This window comes from Neofelis nebulosa, chromosome 4, assembly GCF_028018385.1.
Source record: "Neofelis nebulosa isolate mNeoNeb1 chromosome 4, mNeoNeb1.pri, whole genome shotgun sequence".
Classification (NCBI taxonomy): Eukaryota; Metazoa; Chordata; class Mammalia; order Carnivora; family Felidae; genus Neofelis; species Neofelis nebulosa.
In genome coordinates, this window is record NC_080785.1 from 12,191,456 (window position 1) to 12,209,147 (window position 17,692).

The following is a 17,692-nucleotide window of genomic DNA, read 5'->3' on the forward strand; positions in this document are numbered from 1 at the left end:
GTCACTGAAAATGCAACAACTGAAATGATACAAAGACTACAAATCATTCACCCAAATGAGATGGACCCAGGGAAGGGTAAAGGAAGGAGAGGCCCCAGGAGCGGAGCCCCCACCATCCTAAATAGATGTATTGCTCCCATTTGAGCCACTGTTGCCCCCATTTTGTACCTCAGCTGGGGTCTACTCCTATCTGTCATTTGAGTCAAATGTGTTGGCTTTATGCCCTCTTCCGACCAACAGCTTGTTTAGAGCAAGGACTGTCTTACTCTTCTTTGAGTCTCTCAGAGCTTGATGCATGCAAAGTAGAAAGTGAATAAACATTTATTAAATATAACGTAAGGAGGTCTCCAAGAGGGTGGGAGGGACGTGGGTTGTCTCCAACTAGACAGGACTCAAGCAGGCTGGACCTGCTCCCACTTAACACTTGTGCTCAGAACCCCTCACAGATTCCTCTCTTTTGCTCTGTAAAGCTCATGGTAACATGTTTACTAAGACCTTCCCTGCTCTGGACACACCTGACTCTCTGCCCCACTCCCAAGACAAATCCTGTGCCCCAGCAGTCAAACTGGTCCATTCACCACTCCCAGAGCGCACCTTGGGGCTCCCTGCCTCAGGCCCTTGCTCATGCCTTTCCCAATCTCTGCCACTGAAAACCCAGCTCACACGGCCTACTCCCTAAAGACTCACCTACTGTTGCCCTGAAGGCTGGGCTTCCTTCCTCTTCCGAGTCTCCAGGTGCTTCTCTCAGAGTTGTTGCCCACCTTGCATTATGGTCGTCTAAGCCTCCCCTACTGCAGCATAAAACCCTGCCTTCCCCCGTGGCTATTACATTGCTAGGAAATGCTTTCTTTAGAAAGAGAGAGGGAGAAACACAAAGGTGTAGTTCAAGTCAGAGGTAGAATTAGGTTAAAGGTTGAGTTTAGGATTAGAATTAGAACTGGGTTAATTCTGGTTAATTCGAACTGGGTTAGTCGATTCCTAATCCCACCCACCAGGCGGCGCCCGCAGTCTCATTCCGGTCCAGACGCCTCCGGTTTTTGAAGTTTATTACCTGTCTAACAAGTTTCCTTCCTGCTCTACTGTCCCTTTAAGAAGGTGATCCAGGTGAGGCCCGGCTCCGCCCCTGGTGCCGGCCCCGCCCCCCGCCCCCGCCCGACCCTCCCAGCTCGCGCAGTCCTCGCGACCTGACCCAGCCGTCTGGGCCGAGGTCCCAGGTCCCGGCCGGCGCCATGGAGCGGCGCTGGCCCCTGGGGCTCGGGCTGCTGCTGCTGCTCTGCGCCCCGCTGCCCCCCGGGGCGCGCGCCAAGGAAGGTACCGACCCCCGCCCCGCCCCCGCCCCCCCCCCCCACCAGGGGCCCTGCCGGCACCCTTTCCAGGAGCCGGCATTCCTGCGGAGGCCCTCTCCGCACGCGCCCCTCTCCAGCGCTCTTGTTTTGCCCTGCCGCCAGGCGATCGACTGGCCAGGCCAGTCTTTGGTCTTTGACCCCCAAACAACTGGTGGCCCTGGTCAGTCGCCCTGATCAACAGTTTGCGCCTGGTGGTGGGGAGGGACCTACTGACCGCTGCGGGGAAGCGGCGTCCAGACCCCCGCCCCGCCCCCCCCAGCACTCGTGGGGATCCCTCATTCTCAGGCAGTCTCAGTCTCAGGTGCCCAACCCAAAGATCCGGACCCTATGAAGTCAGGGGTGGGAAGTCCCCTTATGCCATCCTAAGCCTGAGGGGGCGCGGGGTGGGGGTGGGCAGAGGGACCTGCCACTGGGGAATGGATTCGAACTCGGGATGCAGGAGTTTCCAGATGTAGAGATCAAATCTTAATGGTGAAGGCCTGTACACCCTCTCTGGCCCTACTACCCCCATTTTCCCAGGCTCAAGAGCTACGCCTGGTACCGTCACTGCACACCCCCAACCACAGGCAGAGCAGGCCATTTGCCTGTAGGAAGGAGCCTCCCCACTCAGGAACCCCCTGTAAGGTTCCCTGACCACACCCTACCCACTCAGGACCCCCAGGGGCTGAGATCCTCTCTTGCCCACACACTCTTCCAATTCTGCAGCTGCTGAATTTCCCCCAGGCAGCACCAGCCACTGCTGAGTGAGAGGGTGCAGGCCTTACGTGGGGCTGCGCTTCCCAACACTTCCTCCCTTGACTTTGGTCAAGGATCCAGCCCTCCAACCCTTGCCCGACTCTGCCTTCCTCCCTTCACACTCTGGAGGAAGACAGACTAATCCCTGAGCTCTTCACTCCTCCTTCCCCAGCTAAACCTCAGGAAGTCACAGCTGTTAGGAACAGGATGTTGAAGCCTTGGGGCTGGGGGCCCAGAATGAGGAATGTGGGTTGCACGTGTGGGTCCTTCTCCCCCAAGGGTGACCGACCTTTTCCTCACCACTTCAGTCACTCTGATGGACACGAGCACAGCACAGGGAGAGCTGGGCTGGCTGCTGGATCCCCCAGAGGATGGGGTAAGTGTCAAGGGAGGGGAAGGCTCAAAGCTGCAGGCCAGTGGGAAATGGGCGGAGAGGTGGGTGGAGGAACGGAGAAAAGAGCAGGAAAAACTGGAAGTGTCTCCTCAGGGAGGGGGAAGGGAGGTGAGTCAGAGCCTCCTGAATGGGACATTTGGGGGGGGGGGTTCAGGCTTCACCCCAGAAGAACACTTCAATGCCTGGCTCCTCCCCTCCCTGCCCCAGAGAGAGGGAGGACTTGGGAGGTGATGAGACCACAATCCCCCAGGCAGAGGATGAACGGGACCAGGGATGCAATCATTGAGGGCTAAGAACCAAAACACCAGATGTATCTTCAATGTGAGGTCCATCTATCCCAATAGAGTTGCACAGACAGACTTCAGAGGGTCAAGGGTCAAGGAACCCCATAAAAGTGGATCCTAAATTGCATAGATGTATGGGGATATTCTTTTCTGGATAGGAAAGCCAAAGTTTTCAGCAAGTTCTTCAAAGGGTGTTTGCCTCCCCAAAATTCAAAGCTGCCCTCCCACTAGAGGTCCCTGAGCGCTTGGCACCTTGTCCATTTTCCTCAGCCCAGGCACAGCATGCATTCCAGCTGTCTGAACCTGCTCCAAGTCCCTTCCCTCCACAGATATTCCTAAGACCTAGTGAGCAGAGAGACGTTCTTGTGAGTCCCAAAGCACACCTTTCCATCACTCAGCAGAGCTGGCCACAGAACCCCAGGAGGCTGCCCTCGCTGTCTCAGCTTCCTGGAGTCTGGCCTCAGGGCCTCCTTCCCTCTGGTCCTGGACCCCTTTGGCCTTCCTATTCCTGTAGGAACGCAGCCTCCATTTCTGGTATTGGGGTCACCTGCTTTCTTTCCCTCTGGGTCCTAGGGTCCTGGCTCTACTCTTAGTTCTCCCACAGAGTGGCCTATAATTAGAATTAATAGACTAAACCATAATGTATCCTACAGGAGGGGCTGCTTGGAAAATCCTGGATTAGGCCAGCCGTAATAGGCGCCTCATCTCATAAAGCAGCTAATCACTCCACAATGAGGGCTGCAGGTCCATTAGCTGGCTCCCACAGGCCTTCGCTGTGCCCCGGCCACCCCCACCCAAATAACTCTTCCCTAATTGGGCTGGAGTGGAAGCAAGGCCCCTTGTGCAGCTCAGGTCAAACAGCATATGTAATGCATATATGCACATACATATGCATACATGTGCATTACATACATATATAATATATTTGCACCGGGAGGGCAAGAAGACGGGAGCAGTTACAGACTCCCAATGTCTGCCGTGTCCCCTCCCCTCATCTCACACACATGCACTCAGATTCAGGCTCACCAGAATGTACCCATGTAGCAGCCAGCAGCCCGAGTGATAAGTGAAAGGATCCTTGTTGCTGATCCTGGGCAGCTGGTTCTCCCCCATCTGTCACCGCTGGAACTGGGAAAGGCAAGTCACAGCTGGGAACATCTGCTCCTCCGGGCTCCAGCTGCAGCCATGACAATCTAGCTAATGAGCTGCACATTAACCGCCTACCACCCTTCCACCTGACCTCCACGCCATGCCTTCCCCTTGGGCTTCCTCATCACAGCTTCCTGCTAAGAACAGGCCCCGGATGCCTTCACTGCTGGACACCCCCTGCCCAATCTTTGAACTGCCTCACACAGCGCAAAATTATGTACCTCATATACTCCTGCCCCTGCCACACCCCACCCAATTCTCAGTTGATGGTGCTTTCCCCTACTTTTTCCCAGAGCTGAGAGTAGCAATGAAGGCCCTTACAGAAGATGTTCTAAGGGCCTCAGACTCCTCTTTAAGGCTCAGGTCAAGATCTCATGGGTTCGTGAGTTTGAGCCCCTTGTGGGCTGACAGCAGAGAGCCTGCTTGGGATTCTCTCTCTCCTCTCTTTCTCTGCCCCTCCCCCACTCACATGCACTCCCTCTCTCAAAAATAAAGAAGTAAACTTTTCAAAAAGTTAATTTAAAAATAACAAGGAAGAAGAAGAATGTGAAGTTACATCTCCATTTCATACTTTACACCAAAAAATAAATTCTAAGGAGATTAAAATCTAAACCTAAAAACGAAATCCACAGAAATATGAGGAGAAAATACACAAGATCCTTGTAAGTTTGGGATGAGAGAGCTTCCCAAGCAAAATACACGACTTAGAATTCATAAAGGGAGAGAAGATAGACGTTACTATGTAAAATTTGTAAATGTAGGCCAACATCAAAGATATCATTAGCAAATTAAGTGGCATGACAGGAAGAAAACATTTGAAACATATTTCAAGCAAACGATTAGCATCTATGATGTAAAAAAAAAAAAAAAAGGTTCATCCAAATGAACACTCAAAAGGTAACAGGCAAAGTTTACAAACACATAATTACATAAAAATACAGATAGCCAATGAACAAAATAGAAACGCACAGCCTCCTTCTCAAAAGAAATGTAAATTAAAATGGCAGGAAGCTGTGTTCTGTCCATAAGAGAGGCCAAAAGTAAAGAGATCTTTCAATATCCAGTTTCTCAAAAAAAAAAAAATGAGCCCTCATGCATTGTTGGTGAAAGTATAAATTGATAAATCCTTTTTGGAGGCCAATTTGACAGTATCTTCTTACAAAGTTTATAATATTTACCTTTTAATACAGCACTTCTACAGAAATCTTATAGAAATCTACACGTTTACTTAAAAAAAAAAAAAAACTAGAAGCTACCTAAATGTCCAACAATAGAATAATTAAATAAATTACAGTACATCCATACAATGGAATACTATTTTATGGATTGCTAAAAAGACTTAGGTAGATCTTTTTATACTCTCGTGAACATCTTTCAAAGACTTTTTATTTGTTAAAAACAAAAAGTAGGTTACAAAATAACAGGTTAAAAAATTATGTTAAAAACACAGAAAAACATTCAAACGTTTCTCTAGAGGCACTGAAAATGGTCTGGGGAGCTTCACTCCAAATTGTTAAGAATAACTTCCCGTGAAGAGGTAGTCGGGTGGGAGGACTTTCACTTTATGTTATATATGTTTATTCTTTGACTTAAAAAAAAAAAAACTTATTTATTTTGAAAGTGTGTGCATGTTGGGGGCGGGGGGGGGAGGGCAGAGAGAAAGGGAGAGAATCCCAAGCAGGCTGGGCACAGTCAGCTCAGGGCCCCGTGTGGGACTTCAATCCATGAACCTTGAGATCATGACCTGAGCCGAAGTCGGACGCTTAACAGACTGAGCCACCCAGATGCCCCTTCTTTGACTTTAATAATTAGCCCTTAGAAATAAAATGATCAAGAACATAGGAGCACCTGGCTGGCTTAGTGGAGCATGTGACTCTTGACCTCAGGGTCATGAGTTCATGCCCCACACTGGGCAGGGAGCCTACTTTTAAAAAAAAAAAAAAAAGAGAAAGAAAGAAAAAAAGCATAAACTCTGGAGCCTAGAGTGCCTGGGTGCACATCCCAGCTCTGCCTCCTAATGACTGAGTGCACAGGGCAAGTCACTTAACCTCGTTGTGACTCAGTGTCCATCATGGAAAGTGTTTATAACAGTGACTGGTGCGTGGTAAGTCCTGTATTAGTGCTAGCCATTGTTATTACTAAGTTTAAAAATAAAATGCTTTTGGGGCTCCTGGGTGGCTCAGTCGGCTAAGCATCCCACTTCAGCTCAGGTCATGATCTCACGGTTCGTGAGTTTGAGTCCCGCATCGGGCTCTGTGCTGACAGCTCAGAGCCTGGAGCCTGTTTCATATTGTCTCCATCTCTCTCTCTGCCCCTCCCCTGCTTGTGCACTATCTCTCTCAAATATAAATAAACATTTTTAAAATTTTTAATATATAAATAAAGATAAAATGCTTTTCATGTAAAAGCAGTTAACAGGGGTGGACTAGATGGTGTCTACGAGTCCAAGCAAACCCATCCATTGTTGATTTTGATAGTGACCATAACTGGAGGGAATATTGGAGAGGGTGAGTTCCTTCCCTACAGAAGAGATTTATGCTTGTTCGTGCCCTCCAAAAGCTTAGGGGCCTTAATGTTAAAAGTAGTATCCTCTTTTCTACACAAATAGGCAGAAAGGTTTTGTGAATGAGTTTCTGCCATAAAAGTCGGCCTTTGGGGCACTTGACAATCCTGACTGATGAGACAGGTAAAAAAGCGGTGCTCATACTTCTGCAGCTGAAGTGGGCTCACTGAAGAGATCGGGGCTGGCTGCAGATTGCATGGGGGTATTGTTTTGCTCATCCTGTATCCAAATAAATCCTGACTCTAAACATTTAGCAGCTTCTCCTGGAGCCCGGGGGGGGGGGGGGGGGGGGGGAAGAGAGCAGGACAAGCAGGTGAACTGGGGGAGCTCTGACACCAGCTTCCCCATCATCAGCTCTAGAAAACCAGAGTTTAGGGAGCAGGTGATGACTTGGATGGAGCCTAACTCGGATTTTTCCTTCTCGCAGTGGAGTGAAGTACAGCAGATACTGAATGGGACACCCCTCTACATGTACCAGGACTGCCCACTGCAAGATGGCGGGGACACTGACCACTGGCTGCGCTCCAACTGGATTTACCGGGGGGAAGAAGCTTCGCGTGTCCATGTGGAGCTGCAATTCACCGTGAGGGACTGTAAGAGCTTCCCCGGGGGAGCCAGGCCTCTGGGCTGCAAGGAGACCTTCAACCTCCTGTACATGGAGAGCGACCAGGACGTGGGCATTCAGCTCCGACGGCCCTTGTTCCAGAAGGTGCATCTACCCCGCCCCACCTCCCACCCCTGCCACTTTGGTCCTAACACTGGTTCCTGCCCCCGCTCAGCTCAGGAAAAGAGACAGTGGCAGAAGAAAGAGAAAGAGGATCTAGGTGTCCAATAAGGACAAGAATGCGGGACTAGCAATCAGAAGAGGTGGATTTGAGTAGCGTAGAGGCCCCCTGACCTGCGGGACATACCTCCCAGGACCCACCCCCCCCCCCCCGGGATGCCTGCACAGACAGTACTGAACCCCGATACATACATTCCCGCGGTTAAGCTTTCACGTATAAATCAGAACGGAGCCAGAGACACAACACTGGCTCGTAATAAAATAAAACAATGATAACAGTACACTGTAATATAAGTTATCAGAGTATAGTCTCTTTCCCTCCCCCTCTGTCTCAAAATATTTCACGTGCTGTACTCACCCCTTTCCTCGTGGCGCTGCGAGATGACAAAACGCCTCTCCAGGAGAGGGAGCGAGGAACGAAGCACCGCTGAGTCCTGTCGTCAGCCTGTGACGTGACGTGACGTGGCGTGACGTGACGTGACGTGACGTGAAGCCGGAGCACCCGGCTACTATTGACCTTCTGACGCAAGGTCAGGAGGAGGAGTCTCTGCTCGTAGGCGTGGTTGACAGCCCTGCAGTCTTTGACAGCTGCCAAGCTGAAGCCGGGAAAGCCGGACCGCGGATAAGGAGGAGCTACTTTGCCTTTTCTGCTCCGTCCGGCCTTTGCGCTCTGCACTTAACCTCTGAGAGGTTTTCTTGTCTTAAAATAGTGATGATAATAGTGCCGGCCTTATCTGTTTCAGCGGCTTTGCCTCCGTTGAGATAACGGCATTCCCTGGTGGAGGTATTTGGACTTTTGCTATCAGCACCCAGGCTGCTTGCGAGTGACACACCCCCGTGGGTCTACCTAGAGCTGTGTAGGGAGACACTTCTCTGCAGGCTCTCTCTCTAATACTATCCCTCTCTTTCCTACTCAAGAAGACGTACCGGAATGCAAAAGCGTAAGAAGCATATTATTATAGGACGTGCTCTCGTTTTTTTTTGTTTTTTTTTTTTTCCCAAAGAGAAGATGTTGTAAAGTTTGTTATTAGTAATAAATGAATGATGACGCACTTCATAACTGATCACCTCATTGGCACAGACGCTGGGAACACCTTCGAATAGTGGAAATTATATGGGCTATAGCGTCTCACTGCCTGGTTACCAGTCCCATCATGTAGCTGTGTGATCTTGTCCAAGGTCTCTAGCCTCTCTTCGCCTTAGTTTCTTCATCTGTTAAGTGGGGATGGTAATCCATCCTACCTCGTAGGTTTATTGCAAGGACTCAACAGCATAACACACATAAGACACTTAGCCAGTAGCTCACAAGTAATAAGCCCTTGGTTTACAGTTGTGTAAACTATACTTTATTTATTTATTTATTTATTTGTTTATTTATTTATTTTATATTTTAATGTTCATTTATTTTGAGAAAGAGACACAGAGTATGAGTGGGGGAGGAGCAGAGAGAGAGGGAGACACAGAATCCAAAGAACACTCCAGGCTCTGAGCCGTCAGACTAGAGCCCTACATGGGGCTGGAACCTATAAATCGTGAGATCATGACCTGAGCCAAAGTAAGAGGCTTAAGTGACTGAGCCACCTGGGCACCCCTAAAGTATTTTTTTAATGTTTATTTATTTTTGAGAGAGAGAGTACAAACATGGGAGGAGCGGCGGGGTGGACAGAAGGTGCAAAGCAGGCTCTGCACTGACAAGCAGAGAGCCCGATGTGGGGCTTGAACTCATGAACCATGAGATCACGACCCGAGCTAAAGTCAGACGCTCAACCACTGGGCCACCCAGGCGCCCCTGAACTATAAAGTATAGAGCAAACAACTGTTTTCTGTCCCGTGGGAGTGAAGCATAACTTTACCATCCCCTTCTCGGACACCTCTCCTTCCCAGGTGACCACTGTGGCTGCAGACCAGAGCTTCACCATCCGAGACCTCGCGTCTGGCGCCGTGAAGCTGAACGTGGAGCGCTGCTCCTTGGGCCGCCTGACCCGCCGAGGCCTCTACCTCGCTTTCCACAACCCAGGTGCCTGCGTGGCCCTGGTGTCTGTAAGGGTGTTCTACCAGCGCTGTCCTGAGGCCGTGCAGGGCTTGGCCCGATTCCCTGACACACTGCCTGGACCCGGCGGGTTGGTGGAAGTGGCAGGGACCTGCTTGCCCCATGCCCAGGCCAGCCCTGGTCCGGCGGGTGCACCGCGCATGCACTGCAGTCCGGAGGGTGAGTGGTTGGTGCCCGTGGGCCGATGCCACTGTGAGCCTGGCTACGAGGAAGGCAGCAGCGGTAAAGGATGCCTGGGTAAGGAGGCCGGAGGAGGTGGTGGGCACTTGCAGGGGCCACTCGGGGGAGGGCCTCCAGGTGCCGAGGGAGGGGAGGAGGTCCACGCTCCATCTCCGTGAAGTGTTGACTGTGTGGCTGAGCACCCCAGGAGACACATGCAGGGTGCTTCTGGTACAGAGGATTGGAGGCGGTGGCGAATGGGGATGATTCTGCCTGTAAACACATTGGCCAACCATGGCTCTGCTGCTTTCTCCCTCCAGCCTGCCCTAGCGGCTCCTACCGGGCAGACACAGATGCACCACATTGTCTCAAGTGTCCAGAGCACAGCACAGCCGAGCCGGAGGGGGCCACCGTCTGCACCTGTGAGAGCGGCCATTTCCGAGCCCTGGGGGAGGGCCCCCAAGTGGCGTGCACGCGTGAGTCCAAGGGGGAGGGCCTGGCCATCTGTGAGAAAGCGCAGGACTTTTGGTGAGCCCATGTTAAGGTCGAAGTTTTCCGGAACTTTTCAGAAATTGAGCACCATTTAAAGTGCCAGACGTTAGAGCTCCTCCCCCTCCCCCCACTTTCCTGGAAGAATGCAGAGCTGAGCTGGGTCTGAATCCAATCTCCCAGCAAGGCCTTCAGCGGTGGGAGGAGGCAGGGGCCAGCAGGCTAGATGAGAGCAAAGCTGGTTCCACCTAATGGCCCCTCTTCTCCTTACAGGGCCCCCCTCAGTTCCCCGAAACCTGAGCTTCTCTGTTTTGGGGACTCAGCTCTCCCTGCGTTGGGAACCCCCAGCAGATATGGGGGGGCGCCAGGATGTGAGGTACAGTGTGGGGTGTTCTCAGTGTCGGGGAGCAGCAGTGGACGGGGGACCCTGCCAACCCTGCGGGGGAACTGTGCGCTTTTCCCCGGGAGCCAGCGGGCTCACGGCACCGGCCGTGCGTGTCAACGGCCTTGAACCCTATGCCAACTACACCTTTAACGTTGAGGCCCAGAATGGAGTGTCGGGGTTTGGCCCATCCACGCATGCCAGCACCTCACTGAGCATCAGCATGGGGCACGCAGGTGAGTGACCTGGGCAGGGGTCAGGACAGGACTGGAGGAAACCAGAAGGGCTCAGGACCACAGAGACAGATTGACGGGCAGAAAGCAATCAAAAAGCGACTTAGGTTCTTTCTTCTTTCTTCCCAAACCCCCTGGAACCCTCTTGACTCACAGAGTCACTGTCAGGCTTGTCCCTGAGGCTGGTAAAGAAGGAGCCACGGCAGCTGGAACTGACCTGGGCAGGGTCCCGGCCCCGCAGTCCAGGGGGGAACTTGAGCTACGAGCTGCATGTGCTGAATCAGGTGAGGATGAGGCAGAGAAACAGTCCCTGGTGTCTGGGTGTCTGTTCTGGGGCACAACTCACCATTCCTAGCCTGGGTGATGGGACGGAGGGAGAACTGGCCGAAGTGAACAGTGTGGCTTTCTCAGGACAAAGCCTGCAAACAGCCCTGCCCTGACCATTCCCCAAGCCACCCCTGTCCACATGATCCCAAGACTGCCATCGCCTCCACCAGATCTCTCTGTGCACAGCCCAGTTTCCGTTGGTTCTCATCCACAGGACGAAGAAAGGCACCAGATGGTTCTAGAACCCAGGGTCTTGCTGACCGAACTGCAGCCAGACACCACGTACATTGTCAGAGTTCGAATGCTGACCCCTCTAGGGCCTGGCCCTTTCTCCCCTGACCATGAGTTCCGGACAAGCCCGCCAGGTGGGTGGGTTATCCTGTGTTCTGCCCCAAACACTCATGCACACGTCATCCCACTGAGGCTTCTCAAACACTGCTCCAATCAGTGACCTTTCCTCTTCCGCTATGTATGTGCATATGCACATACATGCACGTACACATAGGAACTGCCTCAGCGGAGAGAGCCCCACATGGATTCCCACAAAGCCCCCTCCCCATAGTAATCTCAGACATTTTTTTAAGAGCACAAGCAGGGGAAGGGGCACACACACACACACAGAGAGAGAGAGAGAGAGAGAGAGAGAGACAGAAAGAATCTTAAGCGGGCTCCACACTCAGCAAGGACCTGGGACCTCAGTCCCGCGACCCTGGGATCATGACCTGAGCTGAAATCAAGAGTCAGACACCGGGAGCACCTGGGTGGCTCAGGTGGTTAAGCGACTGACTCTTGGTTTCAGCTCAGGTCATGATCTCATGTTTTGTGAGTCTGAGCCCTACATCGGGCTCCACGCTGACAGCGTGGAGCCTGCTTGGGGTTCTCTCTCCCTCTCTCTCTCTCTCTCTGCCCCTCCCCCACTCTCTTTGTCTCTCTCAAAAATGAATAATACACTTAAAAAAAAGAGTGGGATACTAAACCAACTGAGCCACCCAGGCGCCCCTCCTCAGAACACCTTCTGCTGCTGGATACTGCCAGCCAGGATCCTGCCAAACCTCCTAGCCCCCCGGTTTCATGCTTGTCACCAGGCAGCCCAAAGCTAGGGGCCCCAGGGTGAGGCCTCTCCGCATGCTCCCCCCCCACACTCCCCCATCTCCTCGCACAGGGGACACACACCTGAGGCCCACTGAGGGACCTGCCCCTGGGTGTGCCCTTGTAGCCTTCATCGTCCCAGTGGACTCTGAGCCCTCCAGCCCTCCTCACCCCCTGTGCCACAGTTTCCAGGGGCCTGACTGGAGGAGAGATTGTGGCCATCATCTTTGGGCTGCTGCTGGGCATAGCTCTGCTGCTGGGGATGCTCTTCTTCCGCTCAAGGTGCTGTTCCTGCCCCTTGCCGGCTGCCACCCGGGGCCCCAGAAGCCCTGGAATGCAGCCCCAACACCCCTCCCCTCCGCTAGTATGAAAGCTCCCTCCAGCATTCCCCCACCCCGTCCTGTGCCCCCAGCCCCTGTGGTTTGTGGGTAAAACCCAGCCAGAGCTCCGTGGGTCCCTGCGGCAGTCCCGGGACTCTAAAGCAATGCTCCCTCACCCCTGCAGGAAAGCTCAGCGGCGACACCAGCAGAGGCCCCGTGATCACGTCACTGACGTGAACCGAGGTGAGCCCAGGGCACCTGTGTGTGTGTGTGTGGCGGGGGGGGGGGGGGGGGTATGGGCTTGGGAGGCGCCACTGGGATAGAACCAAAGAACCCACATTTGCCAAGCCAACTCTGGGAGCACGAGTCGGGGCCGTGGTCTCTGGAGCTTTTCCGTTTTGCTACCTAATTAACTTTGGTTAATTAACTTTGTACTGATAGCCCCCCAGAGGCTCTGTGCAATTACCTGTTAGCTCTTGGTGCCACTGTTCCGACACCCTGGCTGGCCAGGTCTGCTGGCCGAGGCTTGGTGGGAAGGGGGGTGCTGGCAGGCTCCCTGAAGTCCTCCGAGGCATGTGGACTTCCTACCGGTCACCTCATTAGGTGCCCCCACGAAAGGGGGAGGCAGTGGTCCCTCCGAGTAACAGGGTGAGGGTGAGGCTTGTCTGGGAATGTGAATGAGGTGTGAGTGATTGGAGGAGTATGGCTAGCAGGGGTGAGGAGGAAGGGCAAGAGATTTGAAGTGTGGTCAGCAAGCCATGGAAAGATTGGGTAACTCGAGGCTGTGAACAGCTTTCAGCCCCAGGTTCTGGCCTGCAGCCCTGGGACTCTGGGGGCAAGGACATAGAACTTTGCGCGTAGACAGAGGAAGAACCTCATTGCTAAGGACAGAGACTTTCTCCCACTTTAGCCAAAACAGGACTCTTACGGGAACAAAAAAACTCCTGAGCCTTGAAGTTCGAGTTCCTGTGGTGAGCCCCCCGCCCCCCTGTTCTGCCTACAGAGGACAAGCTGTGGCTTAAGCCGTATGTGGACCTCCAAGCATATGAGGACCCTGCCCAGGGAGCCCTGGACTTCACCCAGGAGCTTGATCCAGGCTGGCTGATTGTGGACACTGTCATAGGGGAAGGTGAGCCCCGCAGGTCCCCTGTGTGTGGCAGCACAGAGCTGCGAGCCGGCTGGCCCGTCAGTTGACCCAAGAGCTCCTAGATGAGTTTCCTTTCTGCTCTACCCTGAATCTTCCTCGAATTGCTGTGGTCATGCTGTAACCCCTTTATCAGATGTCCTCAAGCAGCCCCTGCTTCCTACACAGTTTGCTTTGGTGGTTATGGAGTTTCTGATGAACAGCCTTAAACACATCATCTTTGTCAGCAGAGGGGTCGTCGTCCCCAGGCTCAGGCTCTTCTCAGATGGTTCCCAAACGTGGGAGAGCTTCAGAGCCTCCCTCGCCCCGCATTCCACCCCACCAGGGGCCCAGTGTCCTTGGGCTGCCCTGATCCCTTGGGTCACTAGAGGAAACGGATCTGAGCAGAGAACAAAGCTCAGCAGTGTCCTTGCTGGCTCTGCAGCCAAGCCAGCTGCGCTGTGACCGGAGGAGCTCGCGCGAGAGGAGGCAATGGTTAGCCTCCCCAGTCACTGGCGCACTGGCCCCGGCCCACCCCGCCCTTTATAAACACAGCCCGGTGCCACTGCACAACACGCACTCACCTGGCATTTACCGAGCACCTACTGTTAGCTGAGAACTCTGCTCACCTGGGACACTGTGCCGAACAGGTTGTGTGGCTGCACCGCTCCTCCAGACTCCTGGCCCCTTCCCTAGGAAGTACGGCCCAAGCCCCTGTCCCACAAAGGGCAAGCCACTTTTCTGATCCAGCGAAGAAAAGAACCAGAGTGCTAGAGGATACTGCTACCTGTCCCCCCAGGGGCATCGGGCCATGGCCTGTTTTCTTTCCACCCAGGAGAGTTTGGAGAAGTGTATCGAGGGACCCTGAGGATCCCCAGCCAGGACTGCAAGACTGTGGCCATTAAGACCTTGAAAGACACATCTCCAGACGGCCAGTGGTGGAACTTCCTTCGAGAGGCCACCATCATGGGCCAGTTCAGCCACCCACACATTTTGCATCTGGAAGGCGTCGTCACCAAGAGTAGGAGCAGTGGTCTCCAGGAGCATGGGGAGGGAAGGAGGAGGAAGGGAGGGCATGAGAGCACCGGAAGCATAGGGGAGATCTGCTGCCAAGGGCAGGAAGTCTGGTTCTGGGAGGAGATGGGTAGAGGCTGCCAGGCCGACTTGTGCTTTGTGTCTCAGGAAAGCCCATCATGATCATCACGGAGTTTATGGAGAACGGAGCCCTGGATGCCTTCCTGAGGGTGAGGAGGGTGGACAGCCAGCTGGGGAGAGGAACGCACCATGGATGCCTGGGTTTGGGCTCCTGGTTTGGGAGGAGGAGACCCTGCCCGGTGCCTAACTGGCCCGCTCACCCTGCTACAGGAGCAGGAAGACCAGCTGGTCCCTGGGCAGCTGGTGGCTATGCTGCAGGGCATCGCGTCAGGCATGAACTACCTCAGCGACCACAGTTATGTCCACCGGGACCTGGCCGCCAGGAACATCTTAGTGAGTCAGAACCTGTGCTGCAAGGTGTCTGACTTTGGCCTCACCCGCCTTCTGGACAACTTTGATGGCACTTACGAAACCCAGGTTAGAGCCCTGTGCTCGCTGCGTCTATACTCGCATGCAACTGTGTGGCATACATACAGTCACACACGTATGAGTATGGGATGCACGCTTTTGTGGACACAGTAATGACTCATCCCTTTGCACAGGTGCTTTCTCGCGCCCCTCCTTGCCCTGAAACACATCACCTTTCTGCCCTACATGCCCTGTTAGGGAGGAAAGATCCCCATCCGTTGGACAGCCCCCGAAGCCATTGCCCATCGCACCTTCACCACGGCCAGCGACGTGTGGAGCTTTGGGATTGTGATGTGGGAGGTTCTGAGTTTTGGGGACAAACCGTACGGGGAGATGAGCAATCAGGAGGTAAGCCTGGGGTAGTCCTCCCCATGTCACCCCTGACTGACTTCTCATCTCCCCAACCTTCCCGTGGCCCCTTCCTGCAGACATCCTATTCTTTCTCCCTGACCCAGCCTTTCTGCACTCTTGCTCCTCTGTCCCCGTTGTCTTACTCCCTGTTCTCTTTCCTACTGGTCAGGGGGTGGGTAGAGGCTCTATCGCAGTGATCTTGTGTGCACAGAGGCTTCTCATGGGGCCCCTCCCTGCTCCCCTGCTGCAGGTAATGAAGAGCATTGAGGATGGGTACCGGCTGCCCCCTCCCGTGGACTGCCCTGCCCCTCTCTATGAACTCATGAAGAACTGCTGGGCCTATGACCGAGCCCGTCGGCCCTCCTTCCACCAGCTGAAGGCACATCTGGAGCAATTGCTTGCCAACCCCCACCCCCTGAGGACCATTGCCAACTTTGATCCCAGGTAACCACATTGGAGAGGGCAAGGGGATTCGGAGGGCAGATCTGGCAGAAGGAAAATGGGCGTTCAGCAACATTCACCGAGTGCTAGGCCTGTGGACCTGTGGACAGAGTGCGGCATCTGCCCTTGGGGAGAAGACGCCGTCCCATCCTTGATAAGTCTGGGTTGGTAGGATAGAAAGCAAGCACAGAGATGGAAAGCACATATAAACAGTGCCTACGACCCGATAACTACTCCAGAGAGCTTGTTCACTTGGGTGGGGATTGGGGTGGGGGAGATAGAGTAGCTGGCAAGTGCTAGACAGTGGGATGTGTGCATGTCATGGCCGAGGGAGGGACAGCCTCGTGGGGTCTCCCAGAGCACATGGCCAGCCTGGGTTGGGGAGCTTAGGGCAGACCGGTTACAAATAGCGCAGGGTCCCAGCAGAGATGGTGGGGTCAGTGCAAGGGGGACCAGCTCTGCTGAGAAGTTTGGACTCTACCCTGAGCGCAGAGAACCATTGACCAGCTTGTAAGTCGGAGGGACATGGTCAGCATCGTGTTTTACCAGAAACATTGCCGGCATGTGGAGAATGAACTGGTGGCAGGAGTAAGGTGGGGGAGATGGGCACGGCTGGACTCTGAATGCTGGATCGGGTGAACCAGCCCTGGCATGCTGGCCTCCATATCACACCACCATATATAACCTTGTTTCTGGGAGAAAATATGCTCCAAGCTCCAGCTTTTGAAACTATCTTTTGGAGCAACAACTCCCTCGTATACTGGAGACTGCGTGTGCTAATCTTTCTGGAATGTTGAATACTTTTCCCCCAGCAGATTTACTTTGCTAATGGTTTTGGCCCTGGCTGGCTTTAGCACAGCAACACTCATTGTCTTTGAGGGTGTCGGAGTGCAAGAATAACAGCCGAGGTGGAGGGGGCAAGCCGTGGCTGCTCCCAGAAGTCAGGGGGCCGCCCCGAAAACGGCAGGACCATGCCTAGCTTCTAAAGCCTCCGCTCTCCTGCCGTCTGCTTCCTCTCAACTGTGGTGGTTGACGCTTGAGTCTTAACCAGCCACCAGTCACTCAGGACTGGCCACTCCTGTGGGAGATGGGCTGATGGCATGCTTCTGTTGGGGGCTCCCAGGGCTGTCACCTCCCCTGAGTCTATCAGTGCCACAGGACCGTCAGCCTGCCTGTTGCCGTGAGCACACCAGGACTTGGGCCAGGAAATGAGTTCGCAGACAATGGCCAGGCTAATCCACAAAGTCCAGATAATCTCTGTGCTCAGACACCCAACTTGAATGCTGGCTGCAGATGCTCAGAGGCTGAGCCCCGATCTCAGAAAAGCTGGGGCAGGAAGCTGCAGACAGCCCCTGCACGTCCGTGCAACCGAGGGACCCCTTGTCCCACAGGGTGACGCTCCGCCTTCCCAGCTTGAGTGGCTCCGATGGGATCCCCTATCGAAGCGTCCCTGAGTGGCTGGAGTCCATACGAATGAAACGCTACATTCTGCACTTCCGCTCGGCTGGGCTGGACACCATGGAGTGTGTGTTGGAGCTGACGGCCGAGTGAGAACCCCGGGGGGAGAGGGGGCCCCAGGCAGGGAGGGCTGCTGGGGGTTGAGCCCAGACTCACAGTCCCCTTTCGTCGCCCACAGGGACCTGGCACAGATGGGAATCACGCTGCCGGGACACCAGAAGCGCATCCTTTGCAGTATTCAGGGATTCAAGGACTGAGCCCCTCCTGCACCTACCCTGGCCTCAAAGAGCAAGGATGGGGCCATGGTCGCTCCCCATGGCCCTCCCCTCATCCTACAAGATGTAGGCCTTCGGTGCTGCTCCTGCCCACCCTTGCCTGAGGAACTCACCTCTGGACCCAGGAGCCTTTGTTTTAAAAAGGGAGGTGGGGGTAGAAGTGAAAAGGTAATTGGG

General features: G+C 54.0%; 1 protein-coding gene across 2 annotated transcripts; it reads left to right on the forward strand.

The window, feature by feature from the left end:
* Positions 1-1,162: 1,162 nt before the first annotated feature.
* On the forward strand, positions 1,163-17,686 carry EPHA1 (EPH receptor A1). 2 transcript variants are annotated; one of them, XM_058723984.1, is made up of 18 exons: positions 1,164-1,311; positions 2,390-2,457; positions 6,899-7,180; positions 9,140-9,542; positions 9,785-9,940; positions 10,227-10,571; positions 10,725-10,852; positions 11,110-11,260; positions 12,170-12,266; positions 12,489-12,547; positions 13,308-13,433; positions 14,263-14,448; positions 14,610-14,671; positions 14,793-14,999; positions 15,189-15,338; positions 15,592-15,785; positions 17,174-17,329; positions 17,419-17,686. In XM_058723984.1, exons 1-18 carry the CDS (start codon positions 1,230-1,232, stop codon positions 17,495-17,497), a joined length of 2,931 nt encoding a protein of 976 aa, XP_058579967.1. In that variant the 5' UTR covers positions 1,164-1,229; the 3' UTR covers positions 17,498-17,686. The 2 variants fall into 2 exon arrangements, with proteins under 2 accessions (XP_058579968.1, XP_058579967.1); XM_058723985.1 differs by lacking the exons at positions 17,174-17,329; positions 17,419-17,686 and adding an exon at positions 16,906-17,145 and having other exon boundaries at positions 1,163-1,311.
* The last annotated feature ends 6 nt before the right edge of the window (positions 17,687-17,692 follow it).

Coding starts and splice junctions, on each gene's coding strand:
- EPHA1 (XM_058723984.1), top strand. CDS start 1,230: ATGGAGCGGCGCTGGCCCCTGGGGCTCGGGCTGCTGCTGCTGCTCTGC. Junction 14,672..14,792: donor CCCTGGATGCCTTCCTGAGG/GTGAGGAGGGTG, acceptor ACCCTGCTACAG/GAGCAGGAAGACCAGCTGGT. Junction 15,000..15,188: donor ATGGCACTTACGAAACCCAG/GTTAGAGCCCTG, acceptor ATGCCCTGTTAG/GGAGGAAAGATCCCCATCCG.